Genomic DNA, 22,599 nt, shown 5'->3' with positions numbered 1-22,599 from the left:
ACCCTGCAGGCGAATCAAGTGCTGGGTTGTCTATTTCAAGATTCCGGCAGAAACTGTCCCCAGCTCCAAGAGTTGCTGTGCCTGGAAACCCAGCGTTCAAACTAGTGGATTCATGCTGGCGCTCATTTCCACGTACGTGGTAGTATCTAGTGGGACACTTCCCGCAGAATGCAGCCAGCCACCCAGGAAAAGCTCAGGCACAGTTTGAAAAAAAAAACACACAAACACACAACCAAGGTTGAAGTACTTACCTCTGTGCGCGACTGCAGTCTCTTGTTCATCTCATAGATTCGGTACTCTGGTTGTACCATGTAGGGTGTATGTCTCCTATAAAATGGGCCAAAAGGAGAAGAATAGAAGGGGTCATGTGGTGTGCTGGACATCTTGCCTGCTTGTCGAAAATCAAGCTAAACAGAGTAGCAGTAACGTCCATGCAGAGCACATGGGCTGTGTTCTTCACAGTACAAAGTAGCCGCACGCACACGCTCGCACACGCGCACGCACACACACACACAGAGGCAGGCAGGCAGGCAGGCTGAACACACTGGCTGGGAACTGCTGTGGGAGCCCTCGGTAGCGAGAGAGAGAGACGGAGAGCAAGCGGGAGGGAGGGAGGAGGGAGGGAGAGCTCTCGGGAGGGGAGGGAGAGAGCAGGAGCTTCAGAGAGGGAGGGAGGCTGGGAGGGAGGAAGGGAGGGAAGGAGGGAGGGAGAGGGGGGGGGGAGAGAGAGAGGGGAGCTGGATAGCTTTAGGCACCACTGCTTGTTTTTAAAGAAGCAGTTTGTGGAGAGGTCATTTCCTGTCCACACTGTAGACTAGTTCAAAAATATAATTCTCCTCACAGCCTGACAGAGGTCTAAGGTTTGGTTGGATTATTTTCCCCTAGCCAGGACCCTTCACAACCTGATTGCTGAGCTTGTTAGCATATAGGTGGTTTAACCGCTGCCAGAGCCACTCACCCCTGACAGCCACACCGTTGTAATGGTTCAGAAACGTGATGACTACAAAATACAGAAACGGGGGGCATCGTGGTCCCCGGTAACTGAGCTGGTGATTCACTCCCATGCAGATTTCCCTCTGCACTAATCTTCCTCTATAGTTTTGATTTTGCTTACTGTTGTTCCAAGCAAGAGCTTGTTAGAGTCTTTGCATTTCAACCCCTCCTGACCCCTTGCCCTCCCCAATCACCCCTCTTCCCAGCCCCCTCCCTCTCCTTCTCCCAAAGCTTCATTCAAGCTGGTTTAAGGGGGCCAGGATTCAGGTCACTGAAGCATTTTCAGGTAAAAAAACGATTATTTGGAATGTGGAATGCCTAAGATACACCCATGGTGCAATGGTCTTCTTTCCCTAGGAGAGAGAAAAAAGAAAAAAGAAAAAAAAAAAAACCCTGCCAAAGCAGACCTCCGAGTAAGAGAGGAAAAGCAAGAAAGAGAAAACTCCCACAAAAATGACCATGGAAAATTCAGTTGAGTAGGAAATTACAAATAATTGAATGGCTCATCCCCAAATAACATGTCCAACTCTAATGGAGACAAGGTCTTTATTTTCTAAGATTGGTCAAGTACATGAATCTTTTCTCAATTGCGGTATGTGATAACTGGGAGAAAATTCGCACAGCCCATGGGAGGGGAAAGGATGTCTATAGAGATTAAATGATCTGTATGGCAATCAAGTTCTGCTGGAACCAATGATAACCAGACATCTACCCCTTAAACAAAGCCCAGATGCAGAAAATGTAAATGTTTTGGACTAATATCTAGCTAGGTCAGTGGTATTGAGGAAAGAAAGCAAAGACCACCAAAAAGCTTGATGCATACAAGACTTAAATGTAAATGCATGCAAATGAGACATTTCTTCTTTTTAATAAGCAGATTAATTAACTTTCTGCCCCAGTCATGGCTTGGGGTATATCTAAGTCACTAGCCAACAGGGGATAAGGTATTGCTAATTCTGCAATTTACACTCTTAAGAATACTCAGGCATAGAAATGCCCCCAAATTGCGGTCTTGATTAGTCCTTTTCCATAAGTGCATGAAATGTTTGCAGAGTCCACCCCAAAGCCAGTGCAGTCCAATACAGTAACGTCTCTTGCCAGGATGAGATTAGGGAAGGCATTACAGTAAGGCTGCTTGAAACTCTTTCCTTCAAGAGGACCCCAAGGCAGGCCAGCACATTTGGTTTCAGGTTTCATTACAAATCCAAAAGCTGGACCAAATTTGCTGCAAGGTTTGTCAAAACACACAACCTTCTAAAGACAGGAATTCAAACAAATTTGGCGTGATTTATGTTTTGGAATGATGGCCACTGCAAAACCTAACCGTTCCTTGTGTTTAAATTCCCAAACTAAAGATGGTCCAAGAGTTTAGTGCCTGCCCACGTTTGTGTTTACGTGGCTGTTTCAGCCCAAGAATTAAAGTAACACCTAGCAGGACTGTGCAGTCCAATATTGGATAAAAAATGGGAAAAGCTCAAAAATCCATTTAGGGGACCCCTTTCTGAATAAGGTTGAGTCTTGCTCTCATTAATTCTTGTGGACTGTTCCAAACTATAATTGGAAATATTTCTTCCTGTTAATACCTAAACATTCCAAATTCAGAAATATCGGAAACTGCTCACAGAGCCACAATTCTCTTCTAACTTGTGATTCATCCTTATTACAACCAGAAGGTTGATTATAGAAAGGGAAGTAACTGTGCCCCATGTTTTCCCTTCAGTGTTTTCTCCGCTGCTGGTAGGAAAATGCCCAAATTCATTAAGACCTGTTCTCTGTCTCTCTGTCTCTTTCTGTCTATCTCTGTCTCTCTCTGTCTCTATCAAACACACACACACACACACACACTATTTATTTGTTTGTTTGTTTGCTATACTTGATCTTCCTGTAGTTACTATCTCATTTCATGCATGCACACATTTGTACTCTTTGTCCCTTGTTTACCTGCAGATTCCTACTCATCCTCCTATCCAATTAAATTGTCCCCTCCCCTGTGAGCCTTTATTCCATTGCCCATTCGTTAATGCATTTATTCTACAGATACTACATTGGCATTGGACGGGGGCACGGGCTATAGCACTGGCCAGAACACATTTCGACCCTGGTTCTACCACTTACCTGCCTTGTGAACCTGAGCAAGTGACTCGATCTCTGTATGTCTCAGTCACCTCATTTTTAAATTGGAGTGAATAATAGCAACAATCCTTTAGATTGCTGCAATGGATTAGATGAGATAATGCACTAGAATGGATTAGAATCCACACATATGAGTGTTCAAAAATGTTATTATTAGTAGGTACCTAACATATGCTTAGGTGCTAGAAAACATTGGGAGGCCAAGGTGGATATAGCAGATGGACTCCCTGCTTTCCTGCCCCTTGCAATGGGGGGTTGGGGGTACAGGTAGCACAGAAGAACTAATAAGCGTTTGGAAACATAATTTCAAATTGTAGTGCATGCTATGAAGGAAACAAATAAAAGGAAGAGATAGAAAATAATTTACCCCTTTGGGTCAACACTATATCTTTTATTTTCTTCTATTGGAGAATTTACATGTAAATGTAGTAATTGCTATTGTTTATTAAGTCCTTACTATGTGGCAGGCACTGTGCTGACTGGTTTACACAAATATTCTTTGTTAATCTCACAATAAACCTATGTGATTGATGGAACTACTCTCCCCATTTTACAGATACAGAGACTAGGACTTGGAGTTGCTAAGAAATTCCTTTAAGATCAAACAATTAATTAGTGACAGGGACAAGATTCATACCAGTCTGCCTAGGTCTTAAACATTTTGCTGCTTTGAACCCAGGTCCATCCTCCTCATCTTTAGGGCATCTCTGTTCTTTGTCCCCAGTGGCCAGCATAGTGCTAAGCCCACGGTAGGTACTCAAGCCATACGCACAGAATTAATTAGAAGAAAGGGCAAGAGGATGAAGTGGCTCTTATCACCTTGATCTTATTATTTGTTATGCTCAATTTCAGATGTCCATTGTCCCCACGTCCCCACGTCTACCCATTCTCCCTGAAGCCTCGCCAAACTATTCCCACTTTTCTCATTGTCCAAATCTTCCAGCACATACTCCCAAAGTTGCACTGTTAGATGTTTAATCCTTTGCATTATCAGGTTACCTGGTTGGTTTTGTCACTTCCCTGCTTCTTTTTTTTTTTTTCTGGATTTTCTTATTCTTTTTTTTTAATTTTTATTTTATATTGGAGTATATTTGATTTACAATGTTGTGTTAGTTTCAGGTGTACAGCAAAGTGATTTAGTTATACATATACATATATCTATTTTTTTTCAGATTCTTTTCCCATATAGGTTATTACAGAGTACTGAGTAGAGTTCCCTGTGCTATACAGTAGGTATATATGTATATGTGTATACATATACATGTGTATATGTTAATCCCAACCTCCTTATTTATCCCTCCCCCTGCACTGAGGGACCAGCTATGACTCATCTTATTCTGGCCCAGGGCTGAGCCTGAGACGTGAAAGAAATGTCCTCATTTGAAGCCTGCAAATCAACTCCTTTAGGAAACCATAAAGAAATTCAAGAAGCAATGTTTGTATACCATAAAAGAATGAACAAGTCTAACCCCAATGCAACAGTTCTATTACCCCCAAAATTGAACCATGCTAGTTTAAATATAATTTTGCATGTTGAGTATTGAATAAGCCCCAAAAGTCCTCTCACAGACATTCAGGATGCTTTAAAATCTGGCCCGACCTTTGAGCTTGGGGCTTCATCTTGATATATTCACCCTAGGTTTAACCCATAGAGTGCTTATTTTTCCTTGAATTTGGACTACTTGACAACAGTTTATAAAAATAAAGAATTTCACATAAAATCCAGATTTTCATCTTCTCTTGAAAAATCCTAAGCTCTGGCAAGCCTTGGCCGCATCCTTGCCTGCGTGGCAATGTGCAGTGGGACCGATTAATGCTTGTCCATCCACCACGGTTTCCATCACTCCATGGCCTTCACCAGTTAAGGTCCCTAATTTCCATTTACCTGCCTCATCCATCCAGGTGTTGAAGTCATTGTCCCTTTCCTTAATCTATCTGATTGCACCGTCTCCAGTTCCTTCTACGAAACTGCATTTGCTTTAGAAAGCTAGTTTTCTTACCACTCTTTGGTTGTCCCTCTCTGCCTTTTCTTACCTATTTCTGTGTCTTTTATTTTTCTTTCTGCCTCTTCATCCCATAAGCATTTAGCTAACATATGCGTGCAAGATACAGCTGAGATGTGATAGGGGGATAAAGATAAAAAAAGACATGAATATTCTTTTAGAGGATGGGCTTTGGAACTTCACTGACTTGGCTTGAATCTTGAATCCTGCATTTAGCTGTGTGATCCTGAACACTTAATTTCTCTGTGCCTCAGTTTTCTAACCCGTAAAATGGGCTAATAACAATCTTATGGCCTTTATGAGAATTAAATAAGTTAATACATGTAAATTGACTAGAACAGTACTTGGCATTTAGTAAGTGTTCATAGTTGTTACTGTTATTATTAGAAAAAGTAACAGGCATTACCCAATCTCAGAAATAAACGTAAAATGACACTGTGAAGTGTGGAGGACAGGCTCAGAGAGGGAGTAGGCATTAGCAGTAGAGATAAGGCAGAACAAATCTAAGGCATCCTATGGTAGGCATCTTTAAACTTTATAAATGAAATGCTAATTTACAAAGAGCCTTCAAGGAAGGAGGTATCTGTTCAAACTAGGTAAGTCAAAGAAAGTTTCACAGAGGAGCTGGCATCTGTGTTTATCCTCGAAGGATCTGTCAGAGAGATAAAGATGAGCGTCTGTGGAAGGTCATGCCAAGCAGCAGGGACACTACAGAAATGAACACGCTTGACATCAAGCAAAATCAAGAAACTTTGCGAAAGTAGAGACAGCAAAAAGGTGTTGAAGCCCAATTTTAGAAGGTCTTAAGTACCATCTTAAGGAATTTGCAGTTTATTGCATGGGCCCTGAGGAGCCAGTAAATGACAAGATAAGTGCTTGGTTTGAGCAAGAGGACTTGTGGATACGAGGTGAGTGGATTTGACTCAGACAGACCCAAGAACTGAAGGATGCTCTGGGAGGCGGATTTCAGCCCAAGGAACCCCTAACACACAGTTACTCAGTAACTTCTCTCTGGACTAGATAAAACAAGGCCCAGAACAGAGGCTGAAAGACTCCTCTCATTGCTCTTGGCTATTACCTGGAATTAACATGATTGATGACTTTGTGGAATTCCCAAAGGCCATCTTCTCATCAGTACTAGTTGCTGTGGTTCAGGCATTTCAAATTTGCAAATGGAGTTAGTCCGCGGCTGAGGAGAGCATTGCTGACTATCATGAAGAGCTTGGAAATCTGTCTCAACCCTGCAATTTTGGAGACGTCTTGGATTTCCTTTTTTTGTGGTGTTTCCTGTCATTCTCTACTGTCCTCTTGACTAAACCAAATCTAATAAGTAATTGTAATGACTAAGAAGGCCATAGCCACTGAGAGCAGCTCATTTCTTGAGGAGCAACAGTAAAATCCAACCCCACAGCATGGACCATCCAACATTCATTTCATCATTCCACAGGTGTTCACCGAGTGCCCACCATGTGTGGGACCCTCCTCCCTCAGACTCTGTGTGATCTGGCCCCCTTCTAGCCCCTCCAACCACATCTGTGCCTCTCTTACCTCCCAGGACACTCTACCCCCTTCATTCTCAGGACACACTAAATACTTTCCTCTAGATTCTAGAACCCTCCTCTCTTTGCCCCTGGCATGGCTCCTCCTTAGCCTTCAGTCTCAGCTCAAGATGTTACCTCTTCAGAGAGAGCCATTCATGACCAAATATCTAAATTCCCTATGCATGCACCATCACTTTCTATCATTGAATTCCTTTTGGTAGATCTCTGGTCATTATTTGTAATCATGTCTGTATTTGCTATTTACTTTTCTGTTGCTTGTGTCCACCATGAGATTGTAAATTCCACGAGTGCTGATGATGTGTTGGTTTTATCCACCCATGTACACCCAGAATTTAACATGCTGCCTGGTACATGCGGGCGCTCAGAATATTTCTGTAAAATAAATGGATAAAAACTTATCAGAATGAATCCCAAGAGTTGTCCTAGCAATTTACATCCTCTAGTTCTAGGCCAGTCTATCCATAATATATAGATAAAAAGCTAATGTATACGGATGGATAAAAGCTATTATTCATTCATTCATTTACTCACTCAGAAAGTATCTACTGGTTATTTAGTACAAGTCAGGTACTATGCTAGATCCTGGCCCAACAAAAATGGGCAAATGTGATAACTTAAGAAACTCCATTTTCAGAAGTCATTACCCTATAAAGCCCTTTGTCATCATGAATTGTTCAATATCCAAAAGATCTCAGAGCTGCTGTTTAGAGTTCTGTAATCTACTTCTGACCCATGCCTGCCCATGTGGCCAAATGTCAAAGACACTGCACTCTGGATTCAGTTTTGTCACTTCCTCATTGTGTGAACTAGATTTCACATAATTATTGATTCACCGAAGTTAGCTTTAGTTTCTTTATTTGTAAAGTAGAAATAATAGTATTAATTTCATAGGGCCATTATGGGAATTTAGGAAGAATACTTTCTACTCAGTAACAATAACTAACCCTTACATAGCTGTTAAAAAGCATCAGGCATTGTTCCATGCATTTTTTATATATTAATTCACTTAATCCTTGCAACAATCTCATAATATAAGGACTATTATTATTCTTATTTTATAGATGAGGAAGCATAGACACAGAGAGGCTGAGTAACTTGTCCAAGGTAACCCAGGTGGAGATGGGTGATGGGTGAGATGGGAACTGAACCCAGGCATTTGGGTCCTCTCTGTTGAGGCTCTCAACCAATATCGTCCACAGCCCCTTGTCCATCTGCACACTAGGTTGTGAGCTGTTTGAAAGCAGAGAACAAGCCTTTTCTAGTATATGGTGACACAGACATGCAACAAACTTTGTCACGAAAACAGAAAAACATAAATGTGAAGATGAATACAATGTATCATTTGGGACTTTTAATTGCAAGTACAAGAAAAACTTACTATTACAAATGTCATAATCAAAAAAGAAAAGAAGTAAATTGATTGGCTTATGTCATTGGAAAAATCAGAAGTATCTGAATTCAGGTACAGTAGGATCCAGGGGCCCAAATGACATCCTCAGGACTTGGACCCTGTTGCTGCTCCTATAGGCTTTCCTTATTCCCAGACAGGCTTGTCCGTGTGGTGACCGCAGGCAGAGCTGGGTTTATATCTGCCCAACTTAGTCCAGCAGAAAGAGAGGTTTCCTCTGCAGGAGTTTCCAAAAAATGCTGGCGTTGAATCTCATTGCCTGGTTTGGACATAAATGCACACATCTACACTAATCAATATGGCCAAGAGGGTGGCCAGTCTTGGGTCACATGTCTACCTTTTCAGCCTGGGTCAGAGTTGGCCCTTCTAAATCCAGAGACCAGATGAAACCACAGTGTCCCGTTACCAGAAGGTAGGTGTGGTGGGTTGGACTGTATCCCTGCAAAATATGTGTTCAGGTCCTAACTCTCAGTACCTGTGACTATGATGTTATTGTAAACAGATGGATGCAGTCAAGTTAAAATGAGGTCTTATTGGATTAGGGTGGGCCTAAATCCAATGACGGGTATCCTTATCAGGAGAGACACAGAGACACAAACACAGACAGAGAGAGAAACTGAAATGATGCTGCTACATGACGAGGAACACCAAGGACAGCCAGAAACCACCAGAAGCTGGAAAGAGGCAAGGAAGGATTCTTGGCTAGAGCCTTCAGAGGGAGCATGGCCCTGCCTGTACCTTGATCTCAGACTTAGAGCCTCTAGAACCTTGAGAGAATACATTTCTGTGGTTTAAGCCACTCAGTTTGTGGTGCTTTGTTACAGCAGCCCTCACACTCTAACAGAGAAGGGAAATGGACCCGGTGTGCCCAGCCTCCCAGATCCAACCACGAAGAGGCCAGCTTAGCTCAACACAATGGGTTAGAAGTGGAGGCCAGGAGACCTTGCGTGTGTCTCTTCCTGTACTAATAAGTGTCATCATAATAACAACAATAGCATCATTTACCGATTGCCTACTAACTGCCATGCAAATGTAGAGACTGGTGCTTTATATAAACTTGTATTTTTCACAATGTCCCTGATGAGTTGGACACCTTTCCCTCTAGGCATGATGGCAGTACCATACACAGAATGTGGTCCTCCTTGTTAAATGATGGATAAGATCCCTGAAGGCAGGTTTTGCATTTTATATGACACCCTCCCAAATCTCTCTCTCTCTCTCTCTCACACACACACACACACACACACACACACACACTGTGCCACACCGCTAAACTGTGCTTGCATCAAATAAAGTGGGTGACAAATATTTCACAAGTTCATGAATGACAGTCCGTGCTAGCGAAATCTGTTACACAGACTCTTTTCTAACATATTAGGAATTATTATCCATTATATCAAGTCTGTCCTCTGTTCTCCCAGACCTTGCTTTTAGTGCTGCCTCCCTAGCTCCCCGACCATATCCCTCCCTCCCCCCGCCCCCCAATCTGCCAGAAATCCCTTTGCTCCTCCAGATCTCAGCCACATACCTCCTGCCTCCTTCTCTCTCCCTTGGGCTTCACAGAGAAACTTGCAGGTTGGCTGCCAACACCCAGAAGACAACCTGGCTGCCCAGTGCCCCAAAGCCTGCCAAGGACAAACTTCTACCTGCAACTTGGACCCAGAGACTCATTCTCAAACAAAAGAACCCCCTGATGCCCGAACTTGCTTGGAATTGACTTCTGAGTCCCTCTATTATTAGGACTGACATCTGAAGTGTGACTGTGTTTTTCTTTCATAAAAGCCCTACCCTAATCCAAGATCAAACAATTTATTTTGGAAAGTAACAGTACATAATGGTACCTTTTCCAGCACCGGCCAGGTCTCCCCCTGTCATTTGCCATAGCCTTTGAAGTATTTAATAGCCGAGGTAACTTGGGGAAGCAACTGGGCTCCTGAAAGCGGCACTTAGTGTCTCTGCAGTTTGCTAGGGACTTATCATTTACCACTGCTTTTATCAGCCCACTTTTTGCTTTTATCTGCTTTGTTTCCCAAGCGAATTGTTGTTATCTAGTTTTCTACACATCTTTTCTGAGGGCTGGGGAGGATTTCCTTAAGTGAATGGTCCTTAACTGATCCCACTGTCTCCCTAGAGTTGATATTTGCATTATTCCTCACTTTTCTCTAATACAACAATCCTTGTACAAATAGTATCATCTTTTTCCCCCAGCTTTATTGAGATATAATTGACAAATAATAAGGGGTACAATGTGATGATTTGACGTGTGTATACATTGTGAAATGATTCCCACAGTCAAGTTAATTAACACGATTATCACTTCACACATTTTTGTGGGTGTGGTGATGGCAGATGTTTTTGTACACCCACATTTATCCACAACAAAATGCTAAAAGTAAAATCATCTTAAGGCAAAGAGTATGTACTTTATAAATCTTTAATTACATGTTACCAAATTGCCCTATAAATGAATTAGATGGATATAGTCCCACCAGCAGTTTCTAATTTTGACTTAGTTGTTATGTAGGTAAGCATGATACATCCTTGTGAAGGAAATTCACACAATACTTCAAAGTATGAAGGAAAATGTGAAATGAACCTGATTTTCTCCATTGCATACACTCTGCAGAAGGACCCAGCAGGTCACCTCTGTGTCAGCCCTGCATCTGCCACCCCCACTGGATGCTGGTAACAGAGCATCCACTGTACAGGACTGTGGCTGACAGATCCCTGATTCTTTTCTCATTTCCCACAATCATAAGAAAACAGAACAAGGACTATCTGGCATTCATCCTTCAGGTCTGGATGTAAATGTCACTTCCTTAGAGGGCCTTCCTCAACTCCCCAATCTATATTTCAACTTTTTCTTTGACTCATTAACAAGACTAAGAGGCCCTGAGCCTCCAGCATAGAAACTAGCACCCACACAGTATCTTGTACTTAACACATCATGACAAACTAGGTCTGGATGCAATGACTGTTGATTGGTATGTAGTGAACATTTCAAAACATATGATATATTGTGAGATGTATTATCAGTTACAACCCAATTTCAAAATGAATCAATCTTTCATATACACAATGACGTGTATGCTAAGGGCAATCGAACAAACATCTGTTGGCACCACAATGAATCAGGTATTAGTTAAGCATTGGAGAGTGGGATGGTTAATTTTATGTGCCAACTTAACTGGACCAGGAAGTGCCCAGAGAGTTGGTCAGATATTATTTTGGGTGTGTAGGTAAAGGTATATCTGGATGAGATTAACATTTGAATTGGTAGATTGAGTGAAGCAGATTGCCCTCTCTAATATGGGTGGGCCTCATCCGATTAGTTGAAGGCCTGGGGGAAAAAAAAAAAAAAAAAAGCTGACCTTCCCACAGTAAGGGAGAATTTTTCCTGCCTTCACTTTGGAACTGAATTAGCTCTTCCTAGGTCTCAAGCCTGCCAGTCTTCAGACTGGAACTAAAACGTTGACTCGCCTGACTCTCCAGCTTGCTGACTCACCCTGAAGATCTTGGGACTTGTCAGCCTCATAATCATGTGAGCCAATTTCTTATAATAAATCTCTTTAGATAGAGATTGAGAGAGAGGTATACCTCCCATTAGTTCTGTTTCTCTGAAGAACACTGACTAATACATGTTTTGGTATTGAGAGAGGTTCTAGAGAAATGGAGGTGTAAGGATGAGTTTTCTGAATTGGTTCTGTAGTTTCTGGAATTTGCTCTCTGATTATATTTAAATATATATATTTTTTAATTTCTACTTTTATTGAAGTATAGTTGATTTACAATGTTTCAGGGGTACAGGAAAGTGGTTTAGTTATACATATATATCTATCCTTTTTCAGATTCTTTTCTATTATAGGTTATTATAAGATACTATAGTATATTATAGTATAGTTCCTGTGCTATACAGTAGGTCCCTGTTTGTTATATATTTTATACATAGTAATATTTTATATATTGTGTATATTTTAATTCCAAACTCTTCATTTATCCCTCTACTCTCTCCCCCTTTGGTAACTATAAGTTTGCTTTCTATGTCTGTGAGTCTATTTCTGTTTTGTAAATAAGTTCATTTGTATCAGTTTTTTAGATTTCACATATAAGTGATATCATATGGTATTTGTCTTTCTCTGTCTGACTTACTTTGCTTGGTATGATAATTTCTGGGTCCATCCATGTTGCTGCAAATGGCATTATTTCATTCTTTTTTATGTCTGAGTAATATTCCATCATATATATACCATATATATATTATAAGATATATATATATATATATATATATATATATATATATATATATCTCACATCCTCTTTATCTATTCATCTGTTGATGGACATTTAGGTTGCTTCATGTCTTGGCTATTGTAAATAGTGCAGCAAAGAACATTGGGGGTGTATGTATCTTTACGGGTTAGAGTTTTCTCTGGATGTACGCCCAGGAGTGGGATTGCTGGATAGTATGGTAGCTCTATTTTTAGTTTTTTAAAGAACCTCCATACTGTTCTCCATAATGGCTGCATCAATTTACATTACCACCAACAGTGCAGGAGGGTGCCCTTTCCTCAACACCCTCTCCAGCATTTATTATTTGTAGAATTTTTGATGATGGCCATTCTGACCAGTGTGAGGTGATAACTTATTGTACTTTTGATTTGCATTTCTCTAATAATTAGTGATGCTGAGCAGCTTTTCACGTGCCTGTTGACCATCTGTATGTCTTCTTTGGAGAAATGTCTATTTAGGTCTTCTGCCCATTTTTTGATTGGGTTGTGTTTTTTGTTTTGTTTTGTTTTTTTGCCATTGAGCTGTATGAGCTGTTTGTATATTTTGGAAATTAATCCCTTGTCAGTCACATTACTTGCAAATATTTTCTCCCATTTTGTAGGTTGTCTTTTTGTTTTGTTTATGTTTTCCTTTGCTGTGCAAAAGCTTTTAAGTTTAATTACATCCCATTTGTTTATTTTTGTTTTTGAATCTATTACTCTAGAAGGATCCAAAAAAATATTGCTGCAATTTATGTCAAAGGGTGTTCTGCCTATGTTTTCCTCTGTGAGTTTTATAGTATGCAGTCTTACATTTAGGTCTTCAATCCACTTTGAGTTTATTTTTGTATATGGTGTTAGAGAATGTTCTAATTTCATTCTTTTACATGTAGCTGTCCAGTTTTCCCAGCACCACTTATTGAAAAGACTGTCTTTTCTACATTGTATATTCTTGCCTCCTTTGTCATAGATTGATTGACCATAAGTGCATAGGTTTATTTCTGGGCTTTCTATCCTGTTCCATTGATCTATGTGTCTGTTTTTGTACCAGTACCATACTGTTTTGATTACTGTAACTTTGTAGTATAGTCTGAAGTTAAGGAGTGTGATTCCTCCAGCTATCTTAACTACTGGAAATAGAGTTGTTATACTTAAATATATTAATGACTCTATTTCCAGTAGTTAAGAGAGCAATGATGGTCCATGGCATGATCTGGCAATAGGGATCTGGCAACATCACTTTGGATGCTCCTAACTACCCACTTATAATAAGCAAGGATCTGGGTGATTATTTACATTATACTTTTAAACATTTTTTTCAAACTAACAAATAGGATGAGATTGGCTGGTTGCTCCCAATGTTACTGGACAAAGTGAAGAAAAAAAGGATGAGCTCAGGGCTCAGATTCTCAGCTCAGTTCAAGTGCCATGTAAATGACCTGAAATCTTCTTTGTGTGTCATGAAGGAGAGGTTTATCTCCTGTAGTCGCAGGGCTGAGATTGTTGAAAACCAAACCCAGAAACTCATCCTGTGACCAGTGAATTACAACCTGAGGTGAGGTTCAATCTTGTAGACTGTTTCCTGTTAAAGTGAGGACACTGATTGGGAAGGAATGGAATCCTGAATGTTGGAATGAGGATGTGTGGGAAGACCCTGATGAAAGTGGGAACACTGAGCCCCTAACTTCTAATGAGTCTTCTTTACCAATGAAAGAGGTTTATTTACCCACAGAGAGGGCTGTTTCTCCATCTCTGGCTGAGGGGGCTAACCGTACCTTGTCCGGGGAAACAGTAGTGAACAGCCCTGAGGCAGTTGTTTTTCAAGACAATGCTGATTCTCCTCAGGATCCACCTCCACCACTCTATGTGTCTAGACCCCTAACTGGACTCAAGTGCCAGCAGGCCTCTCAAGGTGAGGCCCAAAGTGTGACCCATGAGGAGGTGCACTAAACTGCGAAAGAACTACTCGGGTTTTCTAACTTACACAGACACAACTTTGAGGGATAAGGGTGGGGATGAATATTAAAGGTATGGGGTAATGGTGGAAGGATCATAAAGTTAGATCAGGCCAAACTTATTGGTATGGGCTCACTAAGCCGAGATTCTGCACTTAATGTTGCGGCTCATTAATTCTAGGGTGTTAGAAAGGGCTCTAAGAGCTTGGCTGGTTTGTTTACTGAAACATGGACATGGAAAATGTGGCCGATGGTGGGCAAATTAGAAATACTGGACCTTCCTTGGTTTAATGTAGATGAGAGATACAAAGGCTTAGGGAGGTTGGCATGTTAGAGTGGATTTGTCTCTTAAGACCTACGCACTCACCCTGGGAGTGTCCGGAAGAGACATAGTTCACAATTACTGTGAGAAATAAATTTTTGAGGGGGCCCCTAGCATCCCTGAATAGCTCTGTGATTGCTCTTCTATGTAGACCAGACCTCTCAGTGGGAATCACAGTCACTGAATTGGGAAATCTAAATGCATTGGAAGTAACTAGACCCCAGGATGTTAGGGGTCAAATGGAAGCACTCAAATGCCAAAGATGAGGTGGGTCTGGTTATCCTAATGGGCAGAGGAGTCAAAGCAGCAATCAGAAGAGTTTAACTCATCCAGACCTGTGGCCGTTGGCTAGTTGATCAGGGCATTCCTAGAAGTGAAATAGATAGGAAACCTACTAAATTCTTACTTCACCTGAATAAACAGAAAAGTTCAAGGTTAAGTGAACAAAAGTATCACTTGAATATTAAAAACAAAGAGTCATGGCCCCTTTATCAATTCCCAGACTTGAGCCAGTTTATAGACCCAGAACACTATAAATGAAGGGGAGGCGGGGTCCCTTTGAGGAGGGATCCCAGTACACTGTCAAAATTTATATTGTTAATCTTTCCCCCAGCCTTCCCCAAAGGGATCTATGACTTTTTATCATGGTGACTGTGCAATGGGGAAAAGGAAATAATACAAACCTTTCAGGGACTACTGAACTGACACTGATTTCAAGGAACCCAAAACATCACTGGGGTCTACCAGTCAGAGTAGGGGCTTATGGAGGTCACGTGATCAATGAAATTTTAGCTCAGGTCCATCTCACAGTGGAGCCAGTGGGTCCTCAGACCCATACTCTGGTTATTTCCTCAGTTTTGGAATGCATAATTGGAATAGACTTAGCTACCTGCAAAATTCCCACATTGTTTTCCTGTCCTATGGATGGAGGGCTTTTATGATGGAAAAGACCAAGTGGAAATCACTAGAACAGCCTTCACCTAGGAAAGTAGTAAAAACAAAAGAAATACCACATTCTCGGAGGGATTGCAGAGATTAGTGCCACCATCAAGGACCTGAAAGATGCAGGAGCTGTGGTTCCCACCACTTCCCCATTTAACTTGCTTATATGGCCTGTGCAGAAGACAGATGTATCTTGGAGAATAACAGTGGATTATTGTAAGATTAATCGAGTGGTAACTCCAATTGCAGCTGTTGTACCAGATGTAGTTTCATTGCTTGGGCAAATTAACACATCCCCTGGTATCTGGTTTGCACTATTGATCTGGCAAATGTTTTTTTCTCTATACTTGTTAATAAAGGCCACCAGAACCAGTTTACTTTCAGTTGGGAAGGCCAGAAATGCACCTTCACTGTCCTACCATAGGAGTATATAAACTCTCCAGCCCTATGTCATAATTCAGTTCACAGGGATTTTCATCATCTTCCCCTACAAGATATTACCCATGTCCATTATATTGCTGACATTATCATGATTGATTCCAATGAACAAGGTGTAGCAACTCCACTAAACTTATTGTTAATATATTCGCATGTGAGATGGTAGGATATAAATGCAATGCAAATTCAGGGGTCTTCTATCTCAGTGAGATTTCTAGGGTCCCAATGAGATGGGGCATGTGGAGGTATCCCTTCCAAGGTGAAGACTGAGTTTTTGCATCTGCTACAACCAAAAAGAGACAGTGCCTAGTGGGGTCTTTGGATTTTGGAGACAACATATTCTTAATTTGAGTGTGTTACTCTGGTCCATGTACCAAGTGACTCAAACAGCTGCTAGTTTTGAGTGAGACCCAGAACCAAAGAAGGCTCTGCAACAGGTCCAGGCTACCATTCAATCTGCTCTGCCACTTGGACCATATGATCCAGTAGAGCTAATGATGCTTGAAGGGTCAGCTGCAGATAAGGATGTAGTTTGAAGCATTTGGCAGGCCTCAATGGGTGAATTGGAGCACAAGCCCTTAGGATTTGGGAGCAAAGCCCTGCCATCCTTTGTGAATAATTCTTTTGCTTTTGAGGAACAGCTCTTGGCCTGTTACTGGGTCTTAGTAGAAACTGAATGCTTAGCCATGGCCACCAAGTTACCATGTGATCAAGGCCACCAGTCATCAACTGGGTGTCATTTAATTCACCATGCCATGAAGTTGGGCGTGCATAGCAGCGCTCCATCATCCAATGGAAGCTGAAAGTTGTATAACACTCAAGCCTGAGAGAAGGGCATGTGTAAAGGCAGAGAAGAGAAAAATCAGCATTGTGCAGGTAGGAACTCCAAATGCCTGAAGAATGATGAAAGCAAAGCAAAACCAAACCAAACAACAAACAAAAAATAAGGTAGTCAGAGGAGACAAGATTATTCACATACAGTTTCTGGCATGAAATAACAGAAATGGTATGAAAATAATATTATTTTAAATTATATACTATTTATTTTTTGGTTCCATTGATTAAAAAAAAATTAGGATGCCTTGTTGGTGATAGACGATTCAATTCAATGATCCAAGCTATAGTCAGATCCCTGCTATGATTAGAGCTGAGCACTAAGTATTGAGAGGGACACAAAATGAATGCCCTCAAGGAACTTGCAAGGCAGTCTGTGTGATTCACAATGAGAACTGCTGCATGGTCAGGATAACAGTTGAGAGCACCGGGAGTACACAGTAATTCATTCCAATCCCTGGGAACTAGAAAGTTTTCCCGTAACAGTGAGTGCAACTCTGTGGGTCATTTCATATTGGGACCATCGTACCACACTCCCACTGACTAGTTTCTTCTAGTGAAATGCAGGCTCCCTTTCCCTGGAAGAGTTGCACAAGCACTAATCAAGAGTTGCAAAAAGGAATCAAGTGAGACATCACCTGAAAATGTAGGCAAAAATCTCATAGATATATCTTATATTATATGTAATATATTTAAATAAGACTGAAGGATCAATCTGTTTTTCAAGTTGTTTAGTAGTTTTCCAATTATATTTGTAGTCATGATCATTATAGAACTTTTTTTGTTTTTACTTAAAATGCTGTATATTCTTCTCTGTATTATACTCTTTGTTTTTGTTTTTGTTTTGAAGTATAGTTGATTTACTATATTGTGTTAGTTTCAGGTGTACAGCAAAGTGATTCAGTTATACGTACATACAGAATACATATATTCTTTTTCAGATTTTTTTCCTTTACAGATTATTACAAGGTATTGAATATAGTTCCCTGTTCTATATGGTAGGTCTTTGTTGTTTACCTATTTTATATAGAACATTTTAAATATTAAGAAAATTAAAAGACAATAAAGAGGAAATTGAAATCCAGTAGTTCTACTACCCAGAGAAATAATCACTAGCACTTTGACGTATTTTTTCCTAGGGATTGTTTATGCATACATAGATTATTTTTATATATGATTGCCATAAGATTATATATAAAAGTTTATATCTTTTTCACTTATATATGATCATTTTCTTTTATCATTAATATTAAAAACATAATTTTAAATAACTATAATATTCTAGTTTATGGGGGTATCATGATGGATTGAAACATTTCCATATTATTGGATTTTTAGGAAATTTCTAATTTTTTGCTCTTTTTGAATAATACTGAGATGAATATTCATTGTAAATCTTTAGCCTTATTTCTTATTGTTTCCTTTAGTCCAGATCCTCTGAGATGCAGACACAAGACAGGATTAGAAATGCAGGAGGTTTACTAGGGAAAGTGCCTAAGGGAAAATGAGGAGAGAGCTGGGGGGAGGCGGGAAGAGCTGCGCCATCAAGATGCAGGTCTAACCCCTGCAGAGGAGAGAGGAAGGGAGGAAGGTTGAGTGGAAGAGTCTTAGTCTGAAGTGCAGTTCTAAGAAAATTCCAGAAGTTCAATGGACCTTACTCAAACCAAAGTTGCCCAGCAGAGAAGTCCTGCATCTCCTTGTGGGAACATCCTGCCTAAGTATCTTTGCTGCATTCAGCCATTGGCTGGAGCAGCTCATGGCAACTGTGGCCTCAGCTGGGCAGCAATGGTGGATTTTAGAGCACTGCAGCTGGGGCTGCCAATCAGTTCTCCTCCCGGCATTCAGAGAACTGAGAGGCTGAGAGGCACATTTCCATGACCACTGTGGGAGACAGTCCCATGAATGGGATTCTACATGCTAAAGGCAGACCCAACTTTAAGCTTTTTGCATAATATTAAAAATTCCTTTCCTATTTGATAAACATTCTGACAATTATGAGCACAAAAATATTTTTAATTAAAAAAAATCACAACCTCTCTAATTTTAGGACCATGTTTTCCTTCTCAGAGACCCCCTTCATGGCTGGGTTCTTGATATCTGTTAGGAAAATCCTTGCCATCATCTTCCGGCCATTCTCTCCACTTCTAGACACTTTGTTTACTAATCTATTCTATACTCCACTGCCAGAATAATTTTACTAAAGCTCAGTTCTGACTTGCTACATCTCTGCTCAGAAGTATTCCAAGGGTCAAAGAAATATAAATTCAATATGGAATTTCCACAACATAGTATTAACCCAGATTCCCCAAAACATTGCTAATTATTGAATTTGGATGCACTGGTTTCCTAGGGATGTGTAGTGTGTGTGTGTGTATAGATATATATATAGATACAGTACAGTATTATTTATGTATATTTATTTTCTAGTAATATTATAGTAATTATTTATGTGTATTAATTATTTATATATATGTATATTTTATATTATGATGTTTGACATTAAGAAACATTTCAGGCTAGGGAGAGACTGCCTCTCCCTGGGCTAGGCAGTTTTTAGAGATAGCAAAGGACTCAGCCTGGAGTATGACTTTGATATGTACACTAACCTATCCAGAGCCCTACCTCCTCTGTCTGGCCAGTACAACCCTGGGAAGCAAGATTCCTCTGCCTGGATCATTCCAGGGCCAGGTACCAGGCAACTAGGGACCACCCCTATAGCTTAGGGCCCCCCAGAACCACTCGAACCGGCCAACCCTAAACTGTTTACCCTGCCCTGCCTTGTCTTTCCCTCAGAAATCCCAAGAAAGGCCATGACCTGAGCTCTCAGCCCCTCCTGTCTTCTGCTCCTGACCACCTTGGTGTCTTTCCATGTGCCCTGCGTGGCATGTCCTGCCCCCTGGCTCCAAAACCTGAGAGTTTATAATCAGCTTTGTTTCCTGAGCCTCTCCTCTGTCTCCTCTTGCGGCCCCCAACTTGGGTGCCCACCTTAATCTAGTACAACCTCATCTTAATTTAGCTAATTACATCTGCAATCATATATTTCCAAGTTTCCACTTTCTGAGGTACTGGGGGTCAGGACTTCAACTATCTTTTTTTGGGGGGGATGCAATTCAACCTATAATATTGGGATATTAGAGAAAGTTCCCCAGTGAACAGTAAGATAAGAAGATAATAACATAGGTTTTAAGTAAAGCTAATGTATTCCATTTACAGTATTGTTCTTAAAGAAGGGATACATGTACATGTTTAGCTGATTCACTTTGCTGTACAGTAGAAACTAACATAACATTGTAAATCAACTACCCTCCAATAAAAATTAATAAAAAAAATTGTTCTTTATTCTAAGATTATGTCTCCCTATCCTTTTAGTATTGAAACAGTCTTTGTTTTAGTAAATGACAGTGAGAATGAATAATATAGGTTTTGTTTTTCAAAGGAAAAAAGGGCAAATTTTGGAAACATTTTTGAAATTCTACTCATTCAAAAAGAGTGAACTCCAAAATCTTTTGCTTATATGTCCTTATTAGGAAAACAAATTGCATCAGTGCCTACAAAAGAAAGTATTTTATGTGTTTAATTTATACCTGAACAGTAACTATTCCCAAAATAGGAGTTCTAAAGGATTAAAGATAAAGCAATGTTATTTTGTTAATTTCTTAATAATATAATTTTGAAGAAACTTTTCTAAAATTATTATAGATAAACATTTAGTGATAATAATGGGTTTGATCATTCTTTACTATTTTGGTGAATCATAGATTTTTTTTTTTTAACATCTTTATTGGAGTATAATTGCTTTACAATGGTGTGTTAGTTTCTGCTTTATAACAAAGTGAATTAGCTATACATATACATATATCCCCATATCTCCTCCCTCTTGGGTCTCCCTCCCTGGTGAATCATAGTTTAACACATAGATATAGTATTTGAAAACCAGGTTCTAAATTCAATTTATTTCAAGACTTGATTATCATAGCTGTCAGGACTGAAAAATTACTTTGGAAAAGCACACATCATGCAATATGTATTTGGGAAGATATTTATGGTTATTGATAATGGATATACAAATTCATATTTTAAATAGCATTCTTGATAATGTCAAATTTGAAGTTGGGCAGATCAGCAGTTTTGTTATTTTTAAACCCTATATATCTATGTTGATTTGTAGATCCAATGAAGGCAACACTGTAAATCCAATGAAATATTACTAAAGCTAAACTTCTTTCCTATTTTTGGATAAAATTCGAAAATTACCATTAGGCAGATACCACAGCAAATACCATTGCAGGAAGGGGCCAGTGGTAGAAGATAAACTTAGTGGTAAATGTGGAATAGAACAGGCCATATGTATAGTTTCAAAATCTCTCTCCACCACAAACTTTTTTTTTTTTGTACACTACAGCAAGCTTTTTTTTTTTTTTTTAATTTACCTCATTTATCTATTTTTGGCTGCTTTGGTTCCTCGTTGCTCGTTGCTGCAGCGAGCGGGGGCCACTCCCCCTCCGCAGTGCACAGGCTTCCCACTGCGGCGGCCCCTCCTGTTTCAGAGCTCGGGCTCTAGGCACGAGGGCCTCAGCAGTTGTGGCACGCAGGCCCAGCAGCCGTGCCTCGCGGGCCCTAGAGCACAGGCTCAGCAACCGTGGCGGACGGGCCCAGCCGCTGCACGGCATGTGGGTTCCCCCTGGACTAGGGCCCGAACCCATGTCCCCCGTGCCGGCAGGCGGACTCTCAACAACTGCACCACCAGGGAGTCCCTCCACCATAAACTTTTTAATTGCTGAAGAAAAAATAGTAACTTTACAATGGACCTGGCAGGTGCCATCTTAACCAAGGGATCAAAGTTAGCATTATCAATAATAAGACACATTGACATCATGTACCACTTGATACGATATACTGGAAAGGACACATCACTTCTGTGAAGTTCTTGCCAAAAAAAGTATGACTGCAGACAAATCATGAGAAGACATCAGACAAACTCAAACTCAGAGACATTCTACAAAATGTGACCACTAGTCTTCAAAGATGAAAAACAAAGACTGGGAACCATTACAGGTTGGAGGAGACTAAGGAAATATAACAACTAAGTTAATGCGGGATCCTTAATTGGATCCAAGACCAGAAAAAAAAATATTAGTGGGGAAACTGGCAAAATTCAGATTAGGTCTGTAAAATAGTTGATAGTATTTTATCAGTGTAATTTCCTGGTTTAGATCACTGCAATATGATTATGTAAGATGTTAACATTAGGTGAAGCTAAATGAAGGGTATATGAGAACTCTCTGTACTATTTTTGCAACTTTTCTGTAAGTGTAATTTTTTTCAAAATTATATATATACTAAAAATTATATATATATATACACACACACACACACATATATATATATACACACACACTAATAGAATTTGAACCATTACCTTCCAGTGTCTAGTGGATTTTTTTTTTTTTTTTTTTTTAGATTTTTTATGTTTGGGGTTTTTTTTTAAATTTTTTTATTTATTATTTTTATTTTTGGCTGTGTTGGGTCTTCGTTTCTGTGTGAGGGCTTTCTCCAGTTGCGGCGAGTGGGGGCCACTCTTCATCGCGGTGCACGGGCCTCTCACTATCGCGGCCTCTCTTGTTGCGGAGCACAGGCTCCAGACGCGCAGGCTCAGTAGTTGTGGCTCACGGGCCCAGTTGCTCCGCGGCATGTGGGAATCTTCCCAGACCAGGGCTCGAACCTGTGTCCCCTGCATTGGC

General features: G+C 40.3%; 1 protein-coding gene across 21 annotated transcripts in view; it reads right to left on the bottom strand.

Moving 5' to 3' along the window:
• Positions 1 to 19,225, bottom strand: part of LDB2 (LIM domain binding 2) — a 400,597-nt gene extending 381,372 nt beyond the window's left edge. For 17 of the 21 annotated variants that reach the window (XM_082462629.1, XM_082462644.1, XM_082462640.1 and 14 more), the window contains exon 1: positions 252 to 19,225. In XM_082462629.1, coding sequence (XP_082318755.1) covers positions 252 to 383 — 132 coding nt within the window. In that variant the 5' untranslated portion in view covers positions 384 to 19,225. The remainder of the gene's footprint in view (positions 1 to 251) is intronic. The other 4 variants (XM_082462630.1, XM_082462632.1, XM_082462645.1 and 1 more) reach the window with 4 other exon arrangements.
• Between the last annotated feature and the right edge of the window lie 3,374 nt (positions 19,226 to 22,599).

The sequence above is a fragment of the Balaenoptera physalus genome (genome assembly GCF_965194825.1).
Source record: "Balaenoptera physalus genome assembly, chromosome: 5".
NCBI lineage: Eukaryota > Metazoa > Chordata > Mammalia > Artiodactyla > Balaenopteridae > Balaenoptera > Balaenoptera physalus.
The sequence above is the reverse complement of the archived record's forward strand: the minus strand, read 5'-3'. Positions and strand labels throughout refer to the sequence as shown.